General features: G+C 36.7%; 1 protein-coding gene across 2 annotated transcripts in view; it reads left to right on the top strand.

Moving 5' to 3' along the window:
- Nucleotides 1–21,790, top strand: part of PCCA (propionyl-CoA carboxylase subunit alpha) — a 468,144-nt gene that overhangs the window by 116,363 nt on the left and 329,991 nt on the right. The window contains exons 1-2 of one of the 2 annotated variants that reach the window (XM_037065799.1): nt 3,997–4,017; nt 6,087–6,123. Coding sequence is in view for 1 of the 2 variants with exons in the window: in XM_037065798.1 (XP_036921693.1) it covers nt 6,087–6,123 (37 nt within the window). In the remaining variant the exon portion in view is untranslated. Of the gene's footprint in view, nt 1–3,996; nt 4,018–6,086; nt 6,124–21,790 lie in introns of those variants that run through there. The other variant, XM_037065798.1, reaches the window with a different exon arrangement.

Genomic DNA, 21,790 nt, shown 5'->3' with positions numbered 1-21,790 from the left:
TTTGAAATATATCACTGAACTAACTACACAGAGATTTCTGCCTTTATGGAGCTTACATTTTAATGGGATAGGGTTATACAGAGGTTAGACAGTACATGTGATAATAATGATGTAAATGAAATGCTAAAATTTTTCAAAATGCAGACAAAGCGAGGCCCCTCATTTTCTTGCTCTTGGTGTCCAACCTGTGGCCAGCAGGCCTCATGTGACCTAGGATGGCTATGAATGTGGCCCAATTCAAAAATGTAAATTTACTTAAAACACTTTTTTTTAGCTCATCAGTTTTCATTAGTATTTGTATCTTTAATGTGTAGCCCAAGACAACTCTTCTTCCAATGTGGTCTAGAAATGCCAAAAGGTTGGACACCCCTGTGAAGTTCAGTCTTTTTAATGTGGTCTATGAGGCCTGTTTAACTCTACTCTAGGCTCACACTTTGGACCCCAGCTGTGCTCACTGTGTTCTATCATATTTTCACTAGTTAGGCCTCCTTTAAAAGTCACTACGTCTGAGAAGTTTCCTGGAACTGTTTTTGAATTAGAGATCCCCTGTTTTCAGAAGGCTACTTTGCTTCTTATATATGACATGGATCTCAATAATGATATTGTTTTTTAGCTACTGTGCAATCATATTTAAGGTCTGTCTTTTCTACTAGGCTATACATTATAGAGGGGCTGGGAGGGTGCCTTTATTTTTCTCTCCTCTGTCTTCAGATTTTAGTATGTGGCATATGGTAATAAGAATTGGTTTGATCCTAGCCGGTGGGGCTCAGTAGATTGAGTGTCAGCCTGTGAACCAAAGAGTTGCTGGTTTGATTCCCAGTCAGGGCACATGCCTGGGTTGCAGACCAGGCACCCAGTAACGGGTGCACAAGAGACCTCCACACATTGATAATTCTTTTTTTCTCTTTCTCCTTCAGTTCCCCTCTCTCTAAAAATAAATAAAATCTTTTTTTAAAAAATAGTTTATTTAGTGAAAGAAAGTGGAAGAGAAGGGAGTTTCTGGCTGAGCCCAGTAGGATGTGTAAAGGCTGAGGAGAACATCCGGACTTTGTGATGGGGAGTAAAGTGCAAGGTAGAGAGTGTCTGGGGATGAAACTGGTGGCTCAGGCAGGCAGGATCAAGTATTGAAACCAGGGTGAAGAGTTTCAATTTGGTTCAAAGGCAATGGGGAACCATAAAAAATTTAAACTAATTTTGGGAATACTAGTTTGTTTTGGTAACATTTATTGCCCAGGAAATCATTAATTAATAATTTGAATAATGCTTTCAAGTATAATTTATTTATTATTTTTTCTTCCCATTAAAAATTTATATTATTGATTATGTTATTATAATTCTCCTAATTTTTCCCCCTTTGCCTTCCTCTTCCAAGTACCCCTCTTCCCTCTAGCAATCCCTCCCTTCTTAGGTTTTGTCTATGGTTGTGCATGTAAGTTCTTTAGCTATCCCATTTCCTATACTATTCTTAACATCCCCCTGTCTATTTTGTTCCTACCAATTATGCTTCTTATTCCCTGTACCTTTCCCTCCATTCTCCCCCTTCCCTTTCCCAGGTGATAACTCTCCAAATGATCTCCATATCTATGATTCTGTTACTGTTCTGGTTATTTGCTTTGTTTTTTAAGATTCAGTTGTTGATAGTTGTGAATATGTTGCCATTTTAATGTTCATAGTTTTGATCTATTTTTTTCTTAAATAAGTACCTTTAAGATTTCATGTGATAATGGGTTGGTGATGATCAACCCCTTTAGCTTTACCTTGTCTGGGGTGTACTTTATTTGCCCTTGCTTTTCAATTCCAAATGATAACTTTGCAGGGTAGAGTAATCTAGGTTGTAGATCCTTGCTTTTCATCACTTTGAATACTTCTTGTCAGCTCTTTCTAGCCTGCAATATTTCTTTTGAGAGATCAGCTGACAGTCTTATGGGAACTCCTTTGTAGGTGACTCTTTGCTTTTCTCTTGCTGCTTTTAAGATTCTCTCTTTACCTTTAACATTTTATCCTTGGCATTTTAATTATAATGTATCCTGGTGTGGTCCTCTTTGGGCTCAATATGTTTGGGATTCGGTGCTCCTTGGACTTGTGTGTCTATTTCCTTCACCAAATTAGGGAAGTTTTCTTTCATTATTTTTTCAAAGAAGTTTTCAATTTCTTGCTTTTCCTCTTCTTCTTGTGGCATCTGTATGATTCAGACCGTATGATTCAAACACACCGTATGGTGTGTTTTTAAATGTCCCGGAGGGTCCTTATACTGTTCTCATTTTTTTGAATTCTTTTTTCTTCTTGCTGTTCTGGTTGAATGCTTATTTCCTCCCTATGTTCCAAATCGTTGATTTGAATCCCAGCTTCCTTCACAGCACTTATGGTTCCCTGTAAACTTTTCTTTATTTCACTTAGTGTAATCTTCATTTCCTCCTTTATGTTTTTGCTGTATTCAATGATTTCTCTGAACATCTTGATCAGCAGTGTTTTGAACTTTGCATCCGATAGGTTGCTTATCTTCATTTCATTTAGTTTTTTGGGGGGCTTTTGTTCTGTTCTTTCATTTGGGCCGTATTTCTTTGTCTCTTTAATTTTGGATCTTCCCTGTGTTTGCTTCTGTGTATTAGGTAGAACTACTTTCATTCCCTGTCTTAGTAGTGTGGCCTATTGTAGAAAAGGTGCCTGTAAATTGTGTTGGGTGGAGCCTTAGGTAATTGCCAGGGCAGGGGCAACCTGCCTCACCACTGTGTGGCTCTGTGTTGGGGGAAGGGCGTAGAGAGGGGACAATGGCACTGCTGGCTTCTGGAGGTTTGCCCTGCACTTGCCCTATTCCAGTTACTTTACTTACTTCCCTTATGCAACTGTCCCCCTTTCAGCTGTTGTCCTGGTGGTGAATCCCAGATGGGTGGGTTTGTGTACATTGTAAGTCCATATGGGCCCTTTAAATGGAGTCTCCTGAAAATCCAGCAGTTTTTTCTGCTGCTCCAACCCCCACTGGTTTTTTATAGACAAAAATTATGGGAGTTTATCTTCCTGGTACTGGAACCCTGTACTGTGTAGTCTGGCCTGAGGCTGAGATCCCTTGCTCCCGACGTATCCCTCACAACTTTAATCCACAGTATGTGAATGTGGGACAATCCATTCTGCGGCCATCACCGCCTTCCACGCCACACTGCACAATCTAGTGTCTGCCTGGTACCATACATAGTTATTATAATATTGACTATATTTCCTACACTGCACTTTACATCCCCATGACTATTTTGTAACTACCAACTTGTGCTTCTTAATTTTTTATAGAGTTTTATTCTAAAACCCTAAATCTGAGTCATCACTCCCCTGTATAGAAACAAGGCATTAGGAACTCTATACCAATTCCATAAGTTCCTGGCAGAACAGGCCATGCCTTCCACTCTCATTTTATCCTGCCACTTCTTTACTATGCTTCACTTTTGTCTGATCTTTGTTGATTTCTAGAATATATGAAGTGCCTTGATAATTTAGGGTTTTTGTCCATGTTGTTCCTCTTTCTTAGGCTCTTTTCTGTTGATTCAAAATTTTTATTCAAGTTTTCTTTTTTTCCTGCCTATAGCTTTGTAGGGAAGTTATACTGTGTGATATGTCAGTTAGTGCCATTATATTTAGAGCTGCATAGGGCTTTTTAATCTTTGAAAAGTAGCTTTATATAGCCTGATAAGAAAACTGAATGTGCCGAACAACATATGGAGCTGAGTATATTTAATAGTTTATTGTTGAAACTGATAACGTTTTTTTTACAAAAATTTTTATTTATTGGTTTTAGAGAGAGAGGAAGGCAGGGAAAGGTGGAGGAGGGGACGAGAAGGGGGGGAGAGAGAGAGATGTGGATTTGTTGTTCCACCTATTTATGATTCATTGTTTGTTTCTTGTGTGTTCCTTGATCAGAGATGGATGCTCTAACCAACTGAGTACCCAGCCAAGACCTGATAATTGTTTTTTAACCTCAATAAAATATATTGGGATGAATGAATGACAAGTGAAAGATCAATTTTTAAGGTAGTTTGATTTCACTTGGAAGTTCATTTATTAGAATTTGGTTTTCATAGAAAAATCAAGCATTCTGACTAGTTGAAAGATAAGATTGTTTTGTGGCAATTTATAGGAGTGTTGGATTTTTGTCAGTTAAAGAATTATTAGAAGTTTTACTTTTGCTTTGTGTAAACATATATCTCTTCATATATACATACATTCATAATGTGTATATACGTAAATAAACGTTAAAATAACTAATGTATTATAGGAATTGTCTTTTAACATCTGCCTGTTAGTTCTCTGGAGGTAATAAACTTTTTAGGCAACAGCTTATTTTCTGCCAAAATATATTTGGAAATAGACTTTTGTACTTTTGAAAGAAAAGACAAGTTAAAAGTTTTCTTGTAGGCTTCTTATAATCCAGTCTCCAGCAGCCAACACTCTTCCTGTATTTTGTTTCGGGAGGCACTAATTGTCCGCGTTTGGCAGGTTTAACACTTCCTGACAGCGAGGCTATTAAGGCGAAGTACTCTCCAGTAACTGTCACTGGCTTGAACAAAGAACGTTCAAACTCAATGTGTGGAAACCACTAACATTTTTAAATGACCCTTTTCATGGATTTTTACCCCTTTAAGCTAAAATTTGGAGAAATAGGGTCAGCAAAAACAGCAAGGTGTAATAAAAGCAGTAAACCTTGATTTTTCAGTGTGGGTAGAGTGGGAAGTATAGATTTATCTCTGACTTGAAAACAATTGTTATTTGGAAAATCTCATTAGCAGACGTGACTGCATGGAGTTAAAAAAAAAAGGATTTAAAACTGATGTTGCTTTCAGGACCGCTTTGAACTTAACAAGCACCTATTTGTGGAGCAGACGGGCTAATGAAAGGAAATTAAATTTTTCTGACAACTTCCCCTGCCAACCTCCTTATTCAGGGGATGTTATTAGGTACTGAAGACTTTTAAGGAAGATTTTTTTTAATTAGACATAAATGAACCATTTATAAACATCCTCTGTTTCCCCTTTTAGGGGAGGATTCAGACTTGGTTACTCTACGTTTTTTAAGTGTTAGCTTAAAAGCTTAAAAAATGCCTTCCCTTTAATATTTAAAGTTATTTTTTAAAAAATTCAGGCATGCTTACCAGCCAGTGGTTTCAAAACATTGTCATTCCTTAGGATAGTTACTTCATGTCACTGAATTATAAGAAAAAAAGTTAAATTTACTAGAAAGCTTGTATCTATCACCTTCTTTTCAGCTCTTTGTTGTTTGTTATATGGGGAAATGGTTCAAGAGTGTCCTATTATGAGCATGTTAGACAAGAGTTAATGATCAATGAAATGGTTTAGATTCAAGGGATGTTTTTGTCCTTTCAGTAGCATTCGTTGATATTTAGCAATAAGTAATCCTTACGAATGTACTCAGGATGTACTGTTTGGGAATGCATTTTCTTTCTTTGACTTTTTGGAAGTTTCCCTCCCACTGCTTGGTTTGTTGGATTTAAGGTTTTAAAGATAAAATATTTTTAAAAGCATGGAATAAAAAATAAGAAAGAAAAATTAATGGATATTTCTAAAGGAATTGTTTTTGGAGAACAACTATCCAATTCCTATAGATATTGGGAATTATTTTGTTTCTGGAAAGTCCTTAGAGCTTCTCCCACATGGTAGAGAACCAACTCCCCCTGCTGACTGAATCTAGGAAAACGTGACATAAATATTGTTTCTGGTAGTCAGAAACAAGCTGGCTGTGGACAAGCTTTAATGATCTGATTTATGATTTAGTATTGATTGTAAACATCTAAATTCTGCCATTAAATTCAAGCAACTGCACCAAATCATTTGGCAATTCTGGTAGTGCTTCCTGCCAGCTCATTTCAAACTGCTTTGAGTTTCTTAATATAATAATGGTGAGGTAGAATTTACATTCCACTTATGGTATTAATTTTACATTTCTCTGAATGAAATGAGTTAGAAGGTTGTAAAATTGAACATTAAATGAATCAGAGGAGACAGTAGTGCAATATATGACTGCCCTGAAGACATTGTGCAATGGCTGATGGGATTAATGTTGGGTCTCATTTCCTGCTTTTACAGGATGCAGATGAAGCTGTCAGAATTGCAAGAGAAATTGGTAAGTTCTTAAATTAACTTTGGTACAGTTTCTATGTATGTTAGCAGATATGGTTGAGTAAACACATAGTAAGAAATTCCCATTGAACAAATAATATTTTAATAATTTAGGTTTCTGATTTGTTGCTCTGGAAGAATTTATTGGCTGAATTACCATATCCTATTATTAAAGTGAACTTTAAAGGGTAATTGGACCTTAATTATAGGTCTTTTATAAGATGAAATAACTGGCTAAGTAAAAGAAGGAATTATCTTAAGAATTCTTGAGATTTAATGTAATGTAAATTTATAGGTACATAGTTGAATGCAGCTTATTAAAGTTAAGGACATGTGATTAAAATGAAGATACCATACTTGACAAGGCTCTTCAGGTTCTTGCTTTTCCTAAGATGCTAAATATCAACAATCTTACTAGGAAAGAGAAAATAGAATGTGAGAAGTTAGGACTAAGTTTTCTAAATGGGAGTGAAAGGTAAAGCGAAAGGCATTTTAATGATTGTTATAGGCATGATTGTACTGGGGCAATGTTTTTCAACTCTGCATTTTCAAAATTATTTCTGTAGCTCATGAAAACCATTTTATTTTCATTCTCTCCTGATTAAGAAAATATATGAGGGTACACTGTTATCATGGGCCAGCAAGGCTATTAAAAAACTTTACAGTTTTATTAATCACATTAGTATTTATTTACATTTGATAGACATTTGTATATATTTGAGGGAAATTAGGCAACCCTTGGTAATCAGGAATTCACAGCATCTTCTTAGCATTCCCACACTGATAGGGCCAACCTCTTTAGCTCCCACATTAACATTTCTTTAGTGCTGCTTTCTCTTTAAGATTGATTATTTAGAATTATTTTATTTATTTGGAAAGCATTTAATTTGCAATGTTTACATAGTTGTGATATATAGAAATATTGTCTTGGCCTGAAAGTGACCACTTGTTTTGGTAAATATATTTTTTCCAGTAGTTACTGGCAAGCTTAGCAGTACTTCAATGATCTAAAAAGATATTTGGCTTGTTGCATCCTTGTTTCTAGTTAGTTCTGGCTAAATTTTAGGGCTTGGCTCATGGTTATGTGTGTTTTGTTGTTAGTTTGTTTTGAAAACATATACCTTAATAATATAGGTCCTGGGTTTAAGACTAGGCTGTAAAAAATCATACTTTATCTGAGTACAACATCTCATCATTAATAATTTCTTTCAGACTCATCAACGTTTTCAAAAAGCATTTCAGTATTTTATAGGCAAATTTGCTAATTGTTTGATGTTGGATTTCATGGAACTGATTTGTGGCTTATTTTTTAAAAATAAATTCCAAAACTTCTCTCAGTGGTTTCAAATAATTGGAATTTCTCATAGTCTAAGAGGCATGTATTGGATTGGCCAAAAAGTCTGTTTAGTTTTTTATGAACGATGGCTCTGGTAGTGCTTAGTTGTCTTTAACTTCATTCAAAACAATTTTGTTAGATTGTATTGGGATAGCTGTCATATCAGCATGCATTCATAAAAAAGTTATCAAAATTGGTGAATTTTTTGTGCAGCTGTTTTAATATTGAAGATAGAAGAAGATACAGAACATTTTTTTGCCATATATGCTTTACTTTTTCAAGAAAGGTAGAAACACACTGAAATGCAGGCAAAGATTTGTGTAGTGTATGGAGAAGATGCTGTGCCTGATTGAATGTGTCAGAAGAGTTTTGCAAAGTTTATTGGTACTATTTATATTTTGGCCAGATAATTTGCTGTGTGGATGTCTTATGCATTGGAAGATGTTTAGCAGTACTTCTGGCCTCCACTCACTAGAAGCCAATAGCTGGAGATAGCCAACATAAAATTGTAGATCAATAAAGTTACTGATGCAATGAAAAATGTGCATTTTATTTTATGGAAAAAACCATACAGACTTTCTGGCCAACCCAATAGCCAACAGCTGGGTTTTGAGGAGACTTTCCTAACATACTTTCATCTTATTTGTTGCATACTTTTCAATTTCAAGAGCTGTCTCTTTAGTTCAAGTTTAGGTACTATTTTTTTGAAGATATTTTGTTGACTTATTTTTAGAGAGGGGAAGGGAAGGAGAAAGAGTGGGAGAGAAACATCAATGTGTGGTTGCCCCTCATGTGTCCCCTACTGGGGACCTGGCCTGCAACCCAGGCATTTGCCCTGACTGGGAATCGCACCGGTGACCCTTTGCTTCATAGGCCCATGCTCAATCCGCTGAGCTACACCAGCCAAGGCCAAGTTTAGATAATTTTGTTATTATCTACATAATGGGATGTAATAATACTGTCGTCACAATATTATGTATATAAAAAGGGCAATAGAGGAATTAAAAGAAATAAGGGAATTAGAAACAAATCTTGAATTACATTGGTGTGTTGCATTTTGAATTATGAATCTTTTACTCTTGAGCATTTCCTTTGCATAAATGGCAGGCTGCAGATTGCTTTGCTTGCTTTCTTGTTTTCTACTTTTAAAAAGTAATCTGTGACCTTTAAAACAACCAGTGAGTCATGATCAGTCTCTGACCAGTTCTCATAACTTTTTTTTTCTTTCTTAATATTTTAGTGGTGTGCTTTACCTACCTTTCAGTTTTTTACTACTGAGGTTATGCAGTTAAATCTAAGGCTCTTTTCTTTATATTTGAGGACATTCTTTCTGATTTTTCTTTCCTATCTTCTAATTCTTCCCCAGTTACTCCTTCACATTTGTAAAATAAATGATTGCAATCATGGTTATTAAGTACCAGAGTGCTAGTGTTTTGCTTATACTGAGAGAAAGGGAAGCCATAAAGTTTAAAGTGAAATAAAACATACTAAAGAACCAGGGTCATCAGCTCTATAAAGCTTTTGGAATTTCCCTGAATCTCTACAGAAACCTCCCATAATGCCTTTTTACAAGTGCCAGCTTCCAAAAGAAATGAAATTATATATTAAAGTCTCTTGGTTTTCTGTATTGTTTGGCGATTCATTAGTTTTGTTTTTTACTAATTTTATTGAGATATATGACATTGTCACTAGATTATGATTTCTGAGTCTTTGTGGGTTTGAGTTGAATTGACTATTGATTCCACGAGAAAATATGTTTGTACTTATAAACCAGTTGTGCATTTTACATGTGTTATAGCTACTCATAGATTTCTCTATTTTACTTTTTTTCTGTGTTACATGCATGAAACTGATCATCTTTTATGTGGTCCCCTACTCTCTGATGTCTTTAACTTCTCTTCTAGAAGCAGGAATCTATTCTGCCAAAGGAGGAAACTGCATTGAATATTGATGAATTAGGTGTCTTTTACATAATAGTAGCTCTTGTTTATGGAACATTCTTTCCTTGTAGCGGGCACTTTGCAAATGTTAATTCTAATGCTAATTCTTGGGTTAATTATTTTCATTTACATTTAAGAAACTAAGGATTAGAAATAGTAAGTAATTTGCTCAAGGTCACAGAACTACTGAGTGGTGGGCCTGCTTTAAATTTAGGTTCATTCAGCTCTAAAAACCATGGATTTTTCAGTATACTTTGGTTAACTAATGAGATTAAAGGATGATAGCTAAAATGTGAGCCACCACTTTGTTTAAAATACTGTAAAACACTTAAGCATGTTACATGTGGAATTAAGAAACAGTCTGTTATCACTGATGGGGTGAGAGACAGTTAAGACTTAATATGTTACTTCCAAGTAGTTGTTTTTTGTGTGTGTCTCTTGTCTTTCTTATTCTTCCTCCTCATTTTTTCCTTTGACCTTTCTAAGTTTAAAGATACAGGGCCCTTGGTCCCCAGTTTATCTTTAACCCCAGAGATAGACAACAAAAATCAGTGAGCTTGATTTGCATTAAAGTCTGATCTTTTTACTGGATCAAAGGTCTTTAATACAATTAAGCCAAAATTGATTCTTAAAAGGAAAATAAATTGTAGTTCTAAAACTTTTAATAGCTTTTACCATCTTCTAGAGTATTCTGATTCTTTTATTGTTCCTGGCTTTCCTAAAATCACAAATCATGCCCAATTTAAATAAAATATTTTTTTGATTCTTAGATCCACCATAGTCCAAACCTGCTTCTTCCACAGTTTCTAATTTCAGTAAATGTCACTTCATTCATTAAATGACTGAAGCTAAAACCAGAGATCTATCCTGGTACCTTTTTCCTGTCATTCCATTGTCAGTTTATCAGTAGATACTGTTAGCTCTTGACACAAAATAGTTCCCATTCTCAACACTCACTACCTTTACTAACAACACTCTCCTCCAAACTACCGTTGTCCTTGTAGAGACTATGATGATAGTTTCTCTACTGTTCTGAAACATTTCAAAGCCATTCTTCACACAGCAGTCGGTGTGATATTTTAAAATTAATTAATAACTCATTCCACCCCATCCCTACTTTAAACCCTCTAATAGCTTTCCATTGCACTTAGACAAAATAAAATAAAATAAAAATTCCTTACTTTGATTACAAATCCCAAATGATTTGGTACTTCCCTTCTTTCTAAGCTGATTTTATACTACTCCTGTCCTTGCCAACTTTACTTCAGTCACAATAGCTTTTTTGAACACACCATATTTCAGGGCCATAGAATAAGATCTTTTTGGAGGAGGAGAGGAACCTGGGATACTCTGGTTGATATCGTTACATAAATGTCTTCTTGTTACCATTCATATATTTGCTTAAATGTTACATCTTCAAAAGAAGACACTGTAATATTACTACTTGATCATCCTGTCTTATATCCATATTCTACATTTCTGTGTAGTATTTATGATTTTTGAGTGTTTTTCTTGTTTGTAAAATTTTCCATCAATGTATTATTTTGAAAATTTTTAACCATATGACATTTGAAGAAATTTTACCTTGTGTACTCGTATATTCAATACCAAGATCCCAGTATTTATCTTTTGCTAGATTTGCATTATCACTTATATATCCATTTGTTAATTTATCTCAATATTGGTACATTTTAAAGTACATTGCAGATATCAGTGTGCATTCTAATACATAGTTAAGCATAAATATCATTAACTAAATTCAATATTTCTATACAATTTTATCTTAAGAAATTTGTATACAGTAACATGATCAAAAATTTGTCTGTATTTGTTTATCTTGATAGATGCATCATCTGTGTAATCCAAAACTCCACCAAGATACTGAACATTACTGTCACCCCAGAGAGTTCCCTCGTTCTCCTTACAAGTCAATCCTTACGCTGCACCCCCTACCACATCCCAAGGCAACCTGTTCTAAATTTTTATACTAAAGATTAGATTTTTAAGAATTGAGATAAAATTTAAACACTATCAAATTTAGCCTTTCAAAATGTACAACTCAATGGTTTTTTTTTAGTGTAGTCACAAGGTTATGCAACTATTACTACTAATTCCAAAACATTTTCATTACCCTCAAAAGAAACTTTGTATCCATTAGTATTCATTGCTTGTCTCCCTAGCCTTTGGAAAACACTAATTTTACTTTTTTGTCTATATGGACTTACGTATTCTGGACATTTTATATCAATGGAATTACACATGGGTCCTTTTTTGTCTGGTTTCTTTCACTTAGAGTTGTTTTTAAAGTTCATCCATGTTTTACCATGTATCAGTTCTTCATTCCTTTCTATGACTGAATAATATTCCATTGTATATATGTATCACATTTTGTTTATTTCTTCACCTATTGAATGCCATTTGGGCCATTTCTACTTCTAGACTGTTGGAAATAGTGCAGTTCTGAATATGAGTGTACATGTATTTGTTTGGGTACCTGTTTTCAATTTATTCAGCTATATACCTAGTTGAGGAATTACTGGCTTATATGGTAATTCTATGTTGAACTTTGTGAGGAACCATGAAGGTGTATTTTATGGCAGCTGAACCATTTTTTATTACTATCAGCAATGTATGAAGGTTTTACTTTTTTCTCATTCTTGCTAATACTTGGTAATTTCTTTTGCCTTTCTAAATATTATGGCCATCCTCACTGTGGCATTTATTAGCAGAATGAATAAAAAACACAATCCATTTATATGCTGTCAACAAGAAATCACTATAGATTCAGAGACAGAAATAAATTGACAGTGAAAGGATGGGAAGAATTATCCTGTGCAAATGGTAACCAAAACAGAGCTGGGGTGGCTATAGTAATTTAGACAAAATAGACTTTTAAGACAAAACTGTTGAAAGGGACAAAGAAGGACATTATATACTGATTATGATAAACATACTATTATAACATATATGTACAAAATAGCAAAGACAGAAATATATGAGGTAAACATTGATGGACTTGAAAGGAAGAATAGACAGGTCTACAAAATAGGTGAAGAGTTCAATATCATACTTTAAATAATGGATAGAATATCCACAGAGAGGATCATTTCTCTCCAGAAATAGAGATCTTGAACAACACTAAAAACCAATTAGACCTTATAGATATGCATATAGAACACTATCCAACAATAGAATGCACATTTTTTCTCAAGTAACTATTTATTAAATGGCAGAATGAAAGAGTGAATGATTCAGAATTTTTAAAGGAAAGGAGAAAATAATGTCATACTGGAAAAGCATCTTATAAAGTGTATTCCTTGTATTGCAATGTTCCCAGGACTTAGTTTGATCTGGACGTAACCTTGTACCTCTTCTATTGAATTATCTTTTTTAAAAGATTTTATTTATTTATTTTTAGAGGGTAAGGGAAGGAGAGAGGGAGAGAAACATCAATGTGTGGTTGCCTTGCATGCACCCCACACTGGGGACCTGGCCTGCAACCCAGGCATGTGCCCTGACTGGGAATCGAACTGTGATTCTTTGGTTTGCAGGCCCGAGCTCAGTCCACTGAGCTACACTAGCCAGGTCTATTAAATTATCTTGATGGATTGCTTTTCTCTTAAAGTAATGTGAGATTCTCTGCATTGAATTAATTCCTTTTTCTTTGCAAGTTAGTTGTTTTATATTTATTTAGTTATTATTTTATAGTAAAATTGCCCAAGGGTTAGTTTCCTTTATGTTTCTACTACTTAAGACAATGTTCATCACATAGTATATGTTCGGTGAATAACAAGTGGTTATTCACTGAATGAATTCAAATAAAAATGTATGTATAAGTATACAAGTGAATTAAATAAATTCACACATTTTAAAAGTTTTTTCATGGGACTTCTGGTTGAGGTAGCCATGCAGGCAAGCACATTTTGATGTGCCTCTTTGCACAACCACATCAATAGTATGACTAAAACATAGAACAACTATCACTCAGAACCATCAGAAATCGAATTGAATGGAAGTCTCACAGCTATAGAATTAAAAAACCACATCCATCCACAATGGTAGGAGAGGCACAGACATGGAACAGGCTGCTCCCACACACATATGTGGTAGGTAAAAATTCTGAAGGGGTGTCTCTGGAGTGAGGAATCCCATCCCCACACCAGGACCCCCAGCCCAGGGTTCCAGTGTCCGGAAGATAAGTCCCCTTAACTTCAGGCTGCAAAATCCAGCAGGGATTGAGTTGGTGGAGGGAACCTCTGAGGCCCAGACAGTTTTTCTTTTCTTTTTGTTTCCTTTTTCTTTTTTTATGATGGCCTGATCTCTACTCCTGGAGATCCTGATCTAATTGGTATGGGGAAAGGCTTAGGCAGCAGTATTTTTTAAATTGTCTGAGTGACTGTGAGTGCCACAAAGGTTAAGAGTCATCATTCTACAGCAGTGTTTCTCAAATTTTAAGGAATATTCAAATCACCTAGGGATCTTTTTTATCTGCACTTTGTGATGCAGTAGGTCTGTAATGGCACCCAAGAATCCGATTACTAACAAGTTTTAAGGTGATGCTGATGGTGCTATCTGTGGGTCATATTTTGAGTAGCAATGCATTAGATCGTCCCTACCCAGTTTTTATACAATTCCAGTGGTCCTGAGATCTTAAATTACATAACTACCACTTGGGAGTTAACTAAACATACAAATTTGCGAGCTCAAGTCCCAGAAATTAAAATTCAGTGGATCTCAATTTTTAACAACTGTTCCAAGTGATTCTGAGATTCATAGTTTGAAAACCACACATACCTACACAAGTAATACTTATTTTACAGATTACATTTTTTGAAAGGTGGCAAATACCAGTTGATCTCACCTTAAGTGGAACCTGATCAACAAAAGAAACAAGCAAGCAAAATATAACCAGAGACATTGAAATTAAGAACATACTGACAGTAACCAGAGGGAAGGTAGAAGGGGATAATGGAGGGAAAATGGAGAAGGGTTTTCAGGAATGACTGTAAAGGACACATGGACAAAACCAAGGCAGGGTGGGGATGGCTGGGGTTGGGGGGTAGTGGTGGAGGGTAAATGCAGGTGACTGTATTTAAACATTAAAATAATTTTGAAAAAGAAAGGTGGCAACAGTATTTATAAATTTTACAAGCTACTGCCGCCGCCCGCAGCAGCAAGGGTGGATCGCGAAGTGAGGCGGTGGACTAAAGAATGGAGAGGACCAAAAGCTCTGCTGGCTTATGGCAAATTTATTCAAGGAACTGCTGGCTTATATGCAGAACTACAGTGGCCTGAGAACAATGCTGTTTTACAAAAGTTTGTACATTCCCGAAAGCTATCAAGAGGGCAAGATGTTCTCACACCCTGAGAACATTAGCCCACAGATAGCAGTGTCCTCATGACTATCACTTTCCTGGAACATGACGCACATGCCAAGACCTTGTTCCTTCCTTCAAGGCTGAGAAGGAGAAGGTCCGGAAGATGTCAAGATACCCGCCGGCTCCAGGGACCAGAAACCGAGTCCCGCCACCATTTTCACAGTGGGGGCTCTGTCCTTGGTTCCCTGCGGCCTGGCGGGCTCCTACAAGCTACCTTGACCAAATGTGAGGAAATTTTTCTCTTGTTTCAGCTGTGAGAAGAAATTGCCCCAAAGTCAATGGCTTAAACCAGTAACAATTGTATTATATCTCATGATTTCATGCATCAGTAGGGGTTGCCTGGGCAATTCTTCTGCTCTGAAGTCACTAGCTTTTTTTTAAAAAAGATTTTATTTATTTATCTTTAGAGGGGAAGGGAAGGAGAGAGGGAGAGAAACATGAATGTATGGTTGCCTCTAGTGTGTTCCCCACCGGGAACTGGCCTGCAACCCAGGCATGTACCCTGACTGGGAATCGAACCGCGATCGTGTGGCTTGCAGGCCCACGCTCAATCCACTGAGCTACACCAGCCAGGGCTGAAGTCATTAGTTTTAAAGAGCTAGCAAATAGGCTTGTCTGAAGAGTCCAAGATGACATCACTTCATGTGCCTGATCTCCTTGGTCTAAAAAGCACCAACATCTAGCCCACAGCAGTATCAATCAGAGAAGAGGCTTTTCTGCCCTCTCTTCAGTCCTCTCTCACAGGGCTCCAAATCTTGTATAAGGACTGATTCTGGTGGTTCCAGACTGTAAAGCCTGAAAACTTTTCTTGGCTGGTACTGTTCTGCTGGTCATCCCAACTGTTTACATACTGACAAACGTGTGTGAAAGGCACAGGAGCCGGAGTTCAATAAATTTCTCAGATTTCCCAACTGCCTTCAGAAAGGAACGCTTTTGTTAGGGTTGGCCATGGGACACAAACAGCCAGCAGCAAGGGGTAGGAGCTGGAAGCCAATGGCCAGTGCTCAATGTGGGGTATGTGCCAGTCAGGGATCTTGGAGCTGATGGAGGCAGCTGAGAGAAGCCCTGTGTATGTGCTCCCCCACAGGCCCTCACCTGAAACAATGTGGGTGGAAGCTCTAGACAGTTTTTCTTAAAGAACACACAAACAAACTCACCTACACAGACTCACTCTCTCTGAGCTCCAGCAGTGAGGTAGCAGCTTAAAAGACAACAGTGGCATATTGGGAGAAACTGGTATCTGGCATCATGGTGAAGAGAGGCCATTGTCCCTTTTCTCATCCTTTCTACCACAGAGCCACAGAGCTGGCATGCTGGTGGCATATCTGAGACTCCGTCAAACTAGCTAACACTGTTTGACCTGCCTTGGAGATCCCCAGAGGCTCTGCCCCACCCAATCTGTGGGCCCATCCAAGCTGCTTTTCCATATGAATGGCTGATCTTGGCTCATGCTTCACAACTCCCTAAATCCTTTCTAACAGGCAATAGCTGTTAGAGCCTCAGGCCTGGCACTAGCAGCAGCCAGCCTAGACTCACAGCTTGGCTTGGCCTGTGAATCTCCAAGCTCAGTACAAGCAGAGTCATCTCAAATGGTTTAATACCTCAGGCAGGGTAGCGCCGGGCAAAACACAGGTGGGGGCTGACCTTGGCCTGCACCACCCAGGAAACCCTAGGGCCCGTGCATCCAGTGGACAGCTATAGACCATGTTGGAGCACCACCACCCTGCCCCTGCACAGCTGACCCTCCATGGAGGGTGGAAGTTGATGGTAAGTAGTCACAGCCAATCCTTGCAGCTGACTGGCCTGGGCAAAACCCTCCCATTTATCTGCCAGCAGCATCCAAGGCTCAACTACAAGAGGAGGTTATACTCAGCTCACACAAAGGGTGCACCTTGAGTACCCAGCATGGTGATAGGGGAAGCCCTGCCACTGGACCCTACAAAACATCTACTACCAAGACACAGAGTCAAAGTAGCTCTACCTAATACATAGAAACAAACACAGGGAAGCTGCAAAAATGAGGAGACAAAGAAACATGGCCCAAATGAAAGAACAGATGAAAACTCCAGAAAAAGAGCTAAACAAAATGGAGATAAGCAGTCTATCAGATACAGAGTTCAGAATACTAGTTAAAAGAATGCTAAAGGAGTTTGGTGAGGACCTCAGCAGCATAAAAAAGATCCAGTCAGAAACACAAGATACACTAATTGAAATAAAGAACAATCACAGGGAAACAACAGTAGAGTTGATGATTGAAGAATTAAATCAATGATTTGGAGCAAAAAGGAAGTAAAGACAGCCAATTTGAAAAAGAAGAAAAAACTTCCAGAAAAGTGATGATAGTATAAGCAGCCTCTGGGACAACTTCAAGAGGCCCAACATTTGCCTCATAGTGGTGCCAGAAGGCAAAGAGAAATAGCAATGAGTAGGAAATATTTGAAAAAACAATGAAAGAAATCTTCCCTGATTTGGTGAAGGAAACAGACATGCAAGTCCAGAAGCACAGAGAGTCCCAAAGAAGATGGATGCAAAGAAGCCCACACCAAGACACATCATAATTAAAGTGCTAAAAGTTAAAGATAGAATCTTAAAAGCAGCAAGTGAAAAGAAGTTAGTTACCTATAGGGGAGTGCCCATAAGACTGTCAGCGGATTTCTCAAAAGAAACTTCCAGGCTAGAAAGGATTGGCAAGAAATATTCAAAGTCATGGACAGCAAGGACCAACAGCCAATATTGCTTTACCAAACAAAGCTATCATTAAGAATCGAAGGACAGATAAAGAGCTTCCCAGGCAAGAAAAAACTGAAGGAGTCCATCATCACTGTACAGTTATTACAGGAAATGTTAAAGGGACTTATTTAAGAAAAAGAAGATCAAAACTATGAGCAATAAAATGGCAAAATTACGTATCTATCAACAAATGAATCTAAAGAACAAGCTAAGCAAACAAAAAGAGCAGATCAGAATCATGGATGGATATGGAGTGTATTTTGATGGTTGCCAGATAGGAGGGGAGTATGAGGAAATGGATGAGGAGGCGAGGGGATTAAAAAGTACAAATAAGTAGTTGCAGAATAGTCATGGGAATGTAAAGTACTGTATAGGATGTGGAGTAGAGAAAGAACTTATGTGCATGACCCATGGACATAAACAGTTGTGGGAAGATTGCCTGAGAGAGTGCTGGGTGGAGAAGAGAAGTGGGGGAAATCAAGACAAGTGTAATAGCATAATCAACAAAATATAATAAAAATAGAAAAATAAACATTTTCCACAATATTTATAGGTAATGATTTGACAACAATTTTCTTACTTTCCACCTATAATCTCTGGTTTCATAATAGAGATACCTGGGAAGAGCAGGAATGTTAAGAATAAGATGATAAACTCTCAGAAAATCTAGGATCATTCAAATAAATTTAGGATGTGCTTTTTAATGACTACTAATTCTTGTAGGCTGTCCTTGGATTCATTAGGCTGGATTAATGGAAGTTTTTTAGGGCCCTAGGGTTCAAATGTATGAGAATCTTTTACTGAATCTTATTTTCTTGACACTAACCTGTGGTAGTGGCATATCTCATTTTTTTGTGAGTTAGGCTCTTCGGTATGTTTCTTCTTGATATTAGTCTTCTGACTGCCTTGATTTCTGATTAATGTGTAAGAACTGAGGTTGTCGTTTCTTCTCTATGGTGACTATTTGCATTGCCTATTCTTTCCTCCTTTTGGCATGGTATAACAAAAAAAGTTGCTTTTTTTTTAGTGTAGTACAAATTGTTACTGCTTCTGAGGGGTAAAAATACTTGGATAAGCCCTAAAATCTTTTATTTGTGCTATTTACTTTGTGCTGGTTAGAAAAATTTTCAGATGTGGTATGTAGAAACCTTGAAAAATATTATAATTTATACCCTTTTCATAGTCTTATATCCTATTAATTTATTTTCCAATTTAATCCTTAGTAGAAGATATATTTAATATCTTAAAGTAAGATATTAAAGTAATTAGAAAGTAGTTACTTAAGATATTAAGTAATAAGAAATTTCTGAGGAAAGTTATGGTGAAGAAAATGGTGTTTGAGTATTTCTTGTGAAATCTATTAAAGAATGAAGTTTTTATTTGCTGTTTCCCTCTTATTTAAGTAATGTAGTCATTTGAGGTAAGAATGGTACTCCCTGGTAGACTGCAGCGTGTGTTCTGTATGTGTTTTTTTTCTTTGTCACCACAATTGGGCTACATACCTTTTCTTTTATTATTCCAATATATACATTTTGGGATTAAGCATGAACTCACAAGTTTTCTCTCCATTTAAAGAAAAATTTTTTATTGTTAAATTACAGTTATCCCCATTTTTCTCTGATTGTTCTCCCCTGCCCTACCCACCCTCTACCTTCCATATTCAGTACTTCCCCTGCCCCCATTGTCTTTGTCCATGGGTCCTTTATACACATTCCTTGATGATCCTTAGTGTATTTTCCCCCATTATCCCTTCTCCCCTCCCCTCTGATTACTGTCAGATTGTTCTTTATTTCAATGTCTCTGGTTATATTTTGTTTGGTTGTTTGTTTTGTTGATTAGGTTCCACTTGTAGATGAGATCTTGTGGTATTTGTCTTTCACTGCCTGGCTTATTTAATTTAGCACAATACTCTCCAGATCCATCCACCCATGCTGTTGGAAAGGGTAGGAGCTCCTTCTTTCTTTCTGCTGTGTAGTATTTCATTGCGTACCATAGTTTTTTTATTCTCTTTTTTACTGGTGGGCACTTAGGTAGCTTCCAAAAGCTGGCTATTATAAAATTGTGCTGCTATGAACATTGGGGTGCGTAGATTCTATTGAATTGGTGTTTCAAGATTCTTAGGGCATAATCCCAGCAGTGGTATTGCTGAGTCAAAAGGCAGTTCCATTTTCAGTTTTCCAAGGAAACTCCATACTGTTTTCCACAGTGGGTGTACCAGTCTGCATTCCCACAGTGTACTAGGGTTTCTTTTTTTTCCACAACCTTGCCAGCTTTTGTTGCCAGACTTGTCTGTTGAGTTGTTTATGATGACCATTCTGACCAGTGTGAAGTGGTATCTCATTGTGGTTTTAATTTGCATCTCTCTGATTCCTAGTGGTGATGAGCATCCTTTCATTTGTCTCTGGGCCCTCTGTATGTCTTCCTTGGAAAAGTATGTGTTCAGGTCCTTTGCCTATTTTTTAATTGAGTTGTTTGTTTTCCTGGAGTGGAGTTGTGTCATCAACCCCTATTTTGGAGATCAACCCCTTGTCCGAGGGATCATTGGCAAATATATTTTCCCATATGGTTGATTCACTTGATTTTACTGATGTTTTCTTTAGCCTTGCAGAAGCTTTTTAATTTGAAGTCCCAGTTTGTTTATTTTTTGCTTTATGTCTCTTGCTTTAGGAGACATATTGGTGAAAATACTGAGATTTTCCTGCCTATGTTCTTCTCTTCTAGGGCTTTTATCATGGCACAACTTATATGTAAGTCTTTTATCCACTTGAATTTATTTTTATGTATGGTGTAAGTTGGTGGTGAAGTTTAATTTTTTTTTTATGTAGCTGTCCAGATCTCTCAACACTGTTTGTTGAAGAGGTTATTTTTCCTGCATTTTTTGCTTCTTCCCCCTATGTCAAATATTAATTGACCATAGAGATTGGGTTTATTTCTGTATTCTATATTCTGTTCCATTGATCTATGTGTCTGTGCTTATGCCAGTACCAGACTGTTTTAATTACCTTGTCATTGTAATAAAGTTTGATATCAGATATTGTAATCCCTCCTACTTTGTTCATCTTTCTCAAAACTGCTCTGGCTATTCAGGGTTGTTTATGGTTCCATATAAATTTTTGAAACATTTATTCTATGTCTGTGAAATATGTCATTGGTATTTTAATAGGAATTGCAGGGAATCTATAAATTGCATTGAGTAATATGGATATTTTGAAGATGTTAATTCTTCCAATCCATGAACACGGTATAGTGTTCCATTTATTTGTGTCTTCCTTAATTTCTTCCTTCAGCATTGTGTAATTTTTGAGTACAGGTCTTTTACCTCCTTGGTTAGGTTTATTCCTTGGTACTTTATTTTTCTTGTTGCTACATCAAAATGGGATATTTTTCCTGATTTCTGTTTCTGATATTTCATTGTTGATTTACAAAAATGCTTTTGATTTCTGAATATTGACTTTGTATTTCACTGTTTTGCCAAATTAACCTTTTAGGGTGACTAGTTTTAAGTGGAGTCTATAGGATTTTCTATGTATCTTATCATGTTATCTGCAAATAGTGACATTTGCTTGCTTCTTTAAAATAGCATGCCTTTTATTTCCTTTTCTTCTCTTATCACTGTGGCTAGGGCTTCCAATACTGTGTTGCATAGAAGTGGTGAAAGCAGGCATCTTTGTCTTGTTCCTCATCTTAGGTTTTAGATTTTGCCCGTTGAGTATGATGTTGGCTGTAAGTTTCTCATATATGGCCTTTATTAGGTTAAGGTATGCTCACTGTACTTTCACTTTGCTGAGTGTTTTTATTGTAAAAGGGTGCTATACTTTATCAAATGCTTTTTCCTCATTTATTGACATGATCATGTGATATTTATTTTTCCTTTTGTTTATATGATGTATTTTGTTTTTTGTTTTGCAGATATTGTACCATCTTTGCAACCTTGGGATGAATCCCACTTGATCATGGTGTATGATCTTTTTAATGTATTGCTGGATGTAGCTTAGCGATATATTGCTGAGATTTCAGCATCTTTGTTCATCAGTGATATTGGCCTGTAGTTTTCTGTCTTTGTTGTATTCTTATCTGAGTTCGGCATTAGGATGATGCTGGCTTCATAAAAAGTGTTTGGGAGTCTTCCCTGTTCTTGGATTTTTTGGAATCATATAGGAAGGATAGGGTTTAGCTCTTCTTAAATGTTTTGTAAAATTCTCCGGTGAGACCATCTGGTCCAGGACTTTTCTGTGCAGGGAGATTTTGGGGTACTGCTTTGATTTTACCAGCTATTATCGGTTTCTT

The sequence above is a fragment of the Sturnira hondurensis genome, unplaced genomic scaffold (genome assembly GCF_014824575.4).
Source record: "Sturnira hondurensis isolate 20B ecotype Veracruz unplaced genomic scaffold, ASM1482457v3 Scaffold0016184, whole genome shotgun sequence".
In the NCBI taxonomy this organism is placed as follows: domain Eukaryota; kingdom Metazoa; phylum Chordata; class Mammalia; order Chiroptera; family Phyllostomidae; genus Sturnira; species Sturnira hondurensis.
Note: the sequence above shows the minus strand (reverse complement) of the source record. Positions and strands in the feature narration are given on the sequence as shown.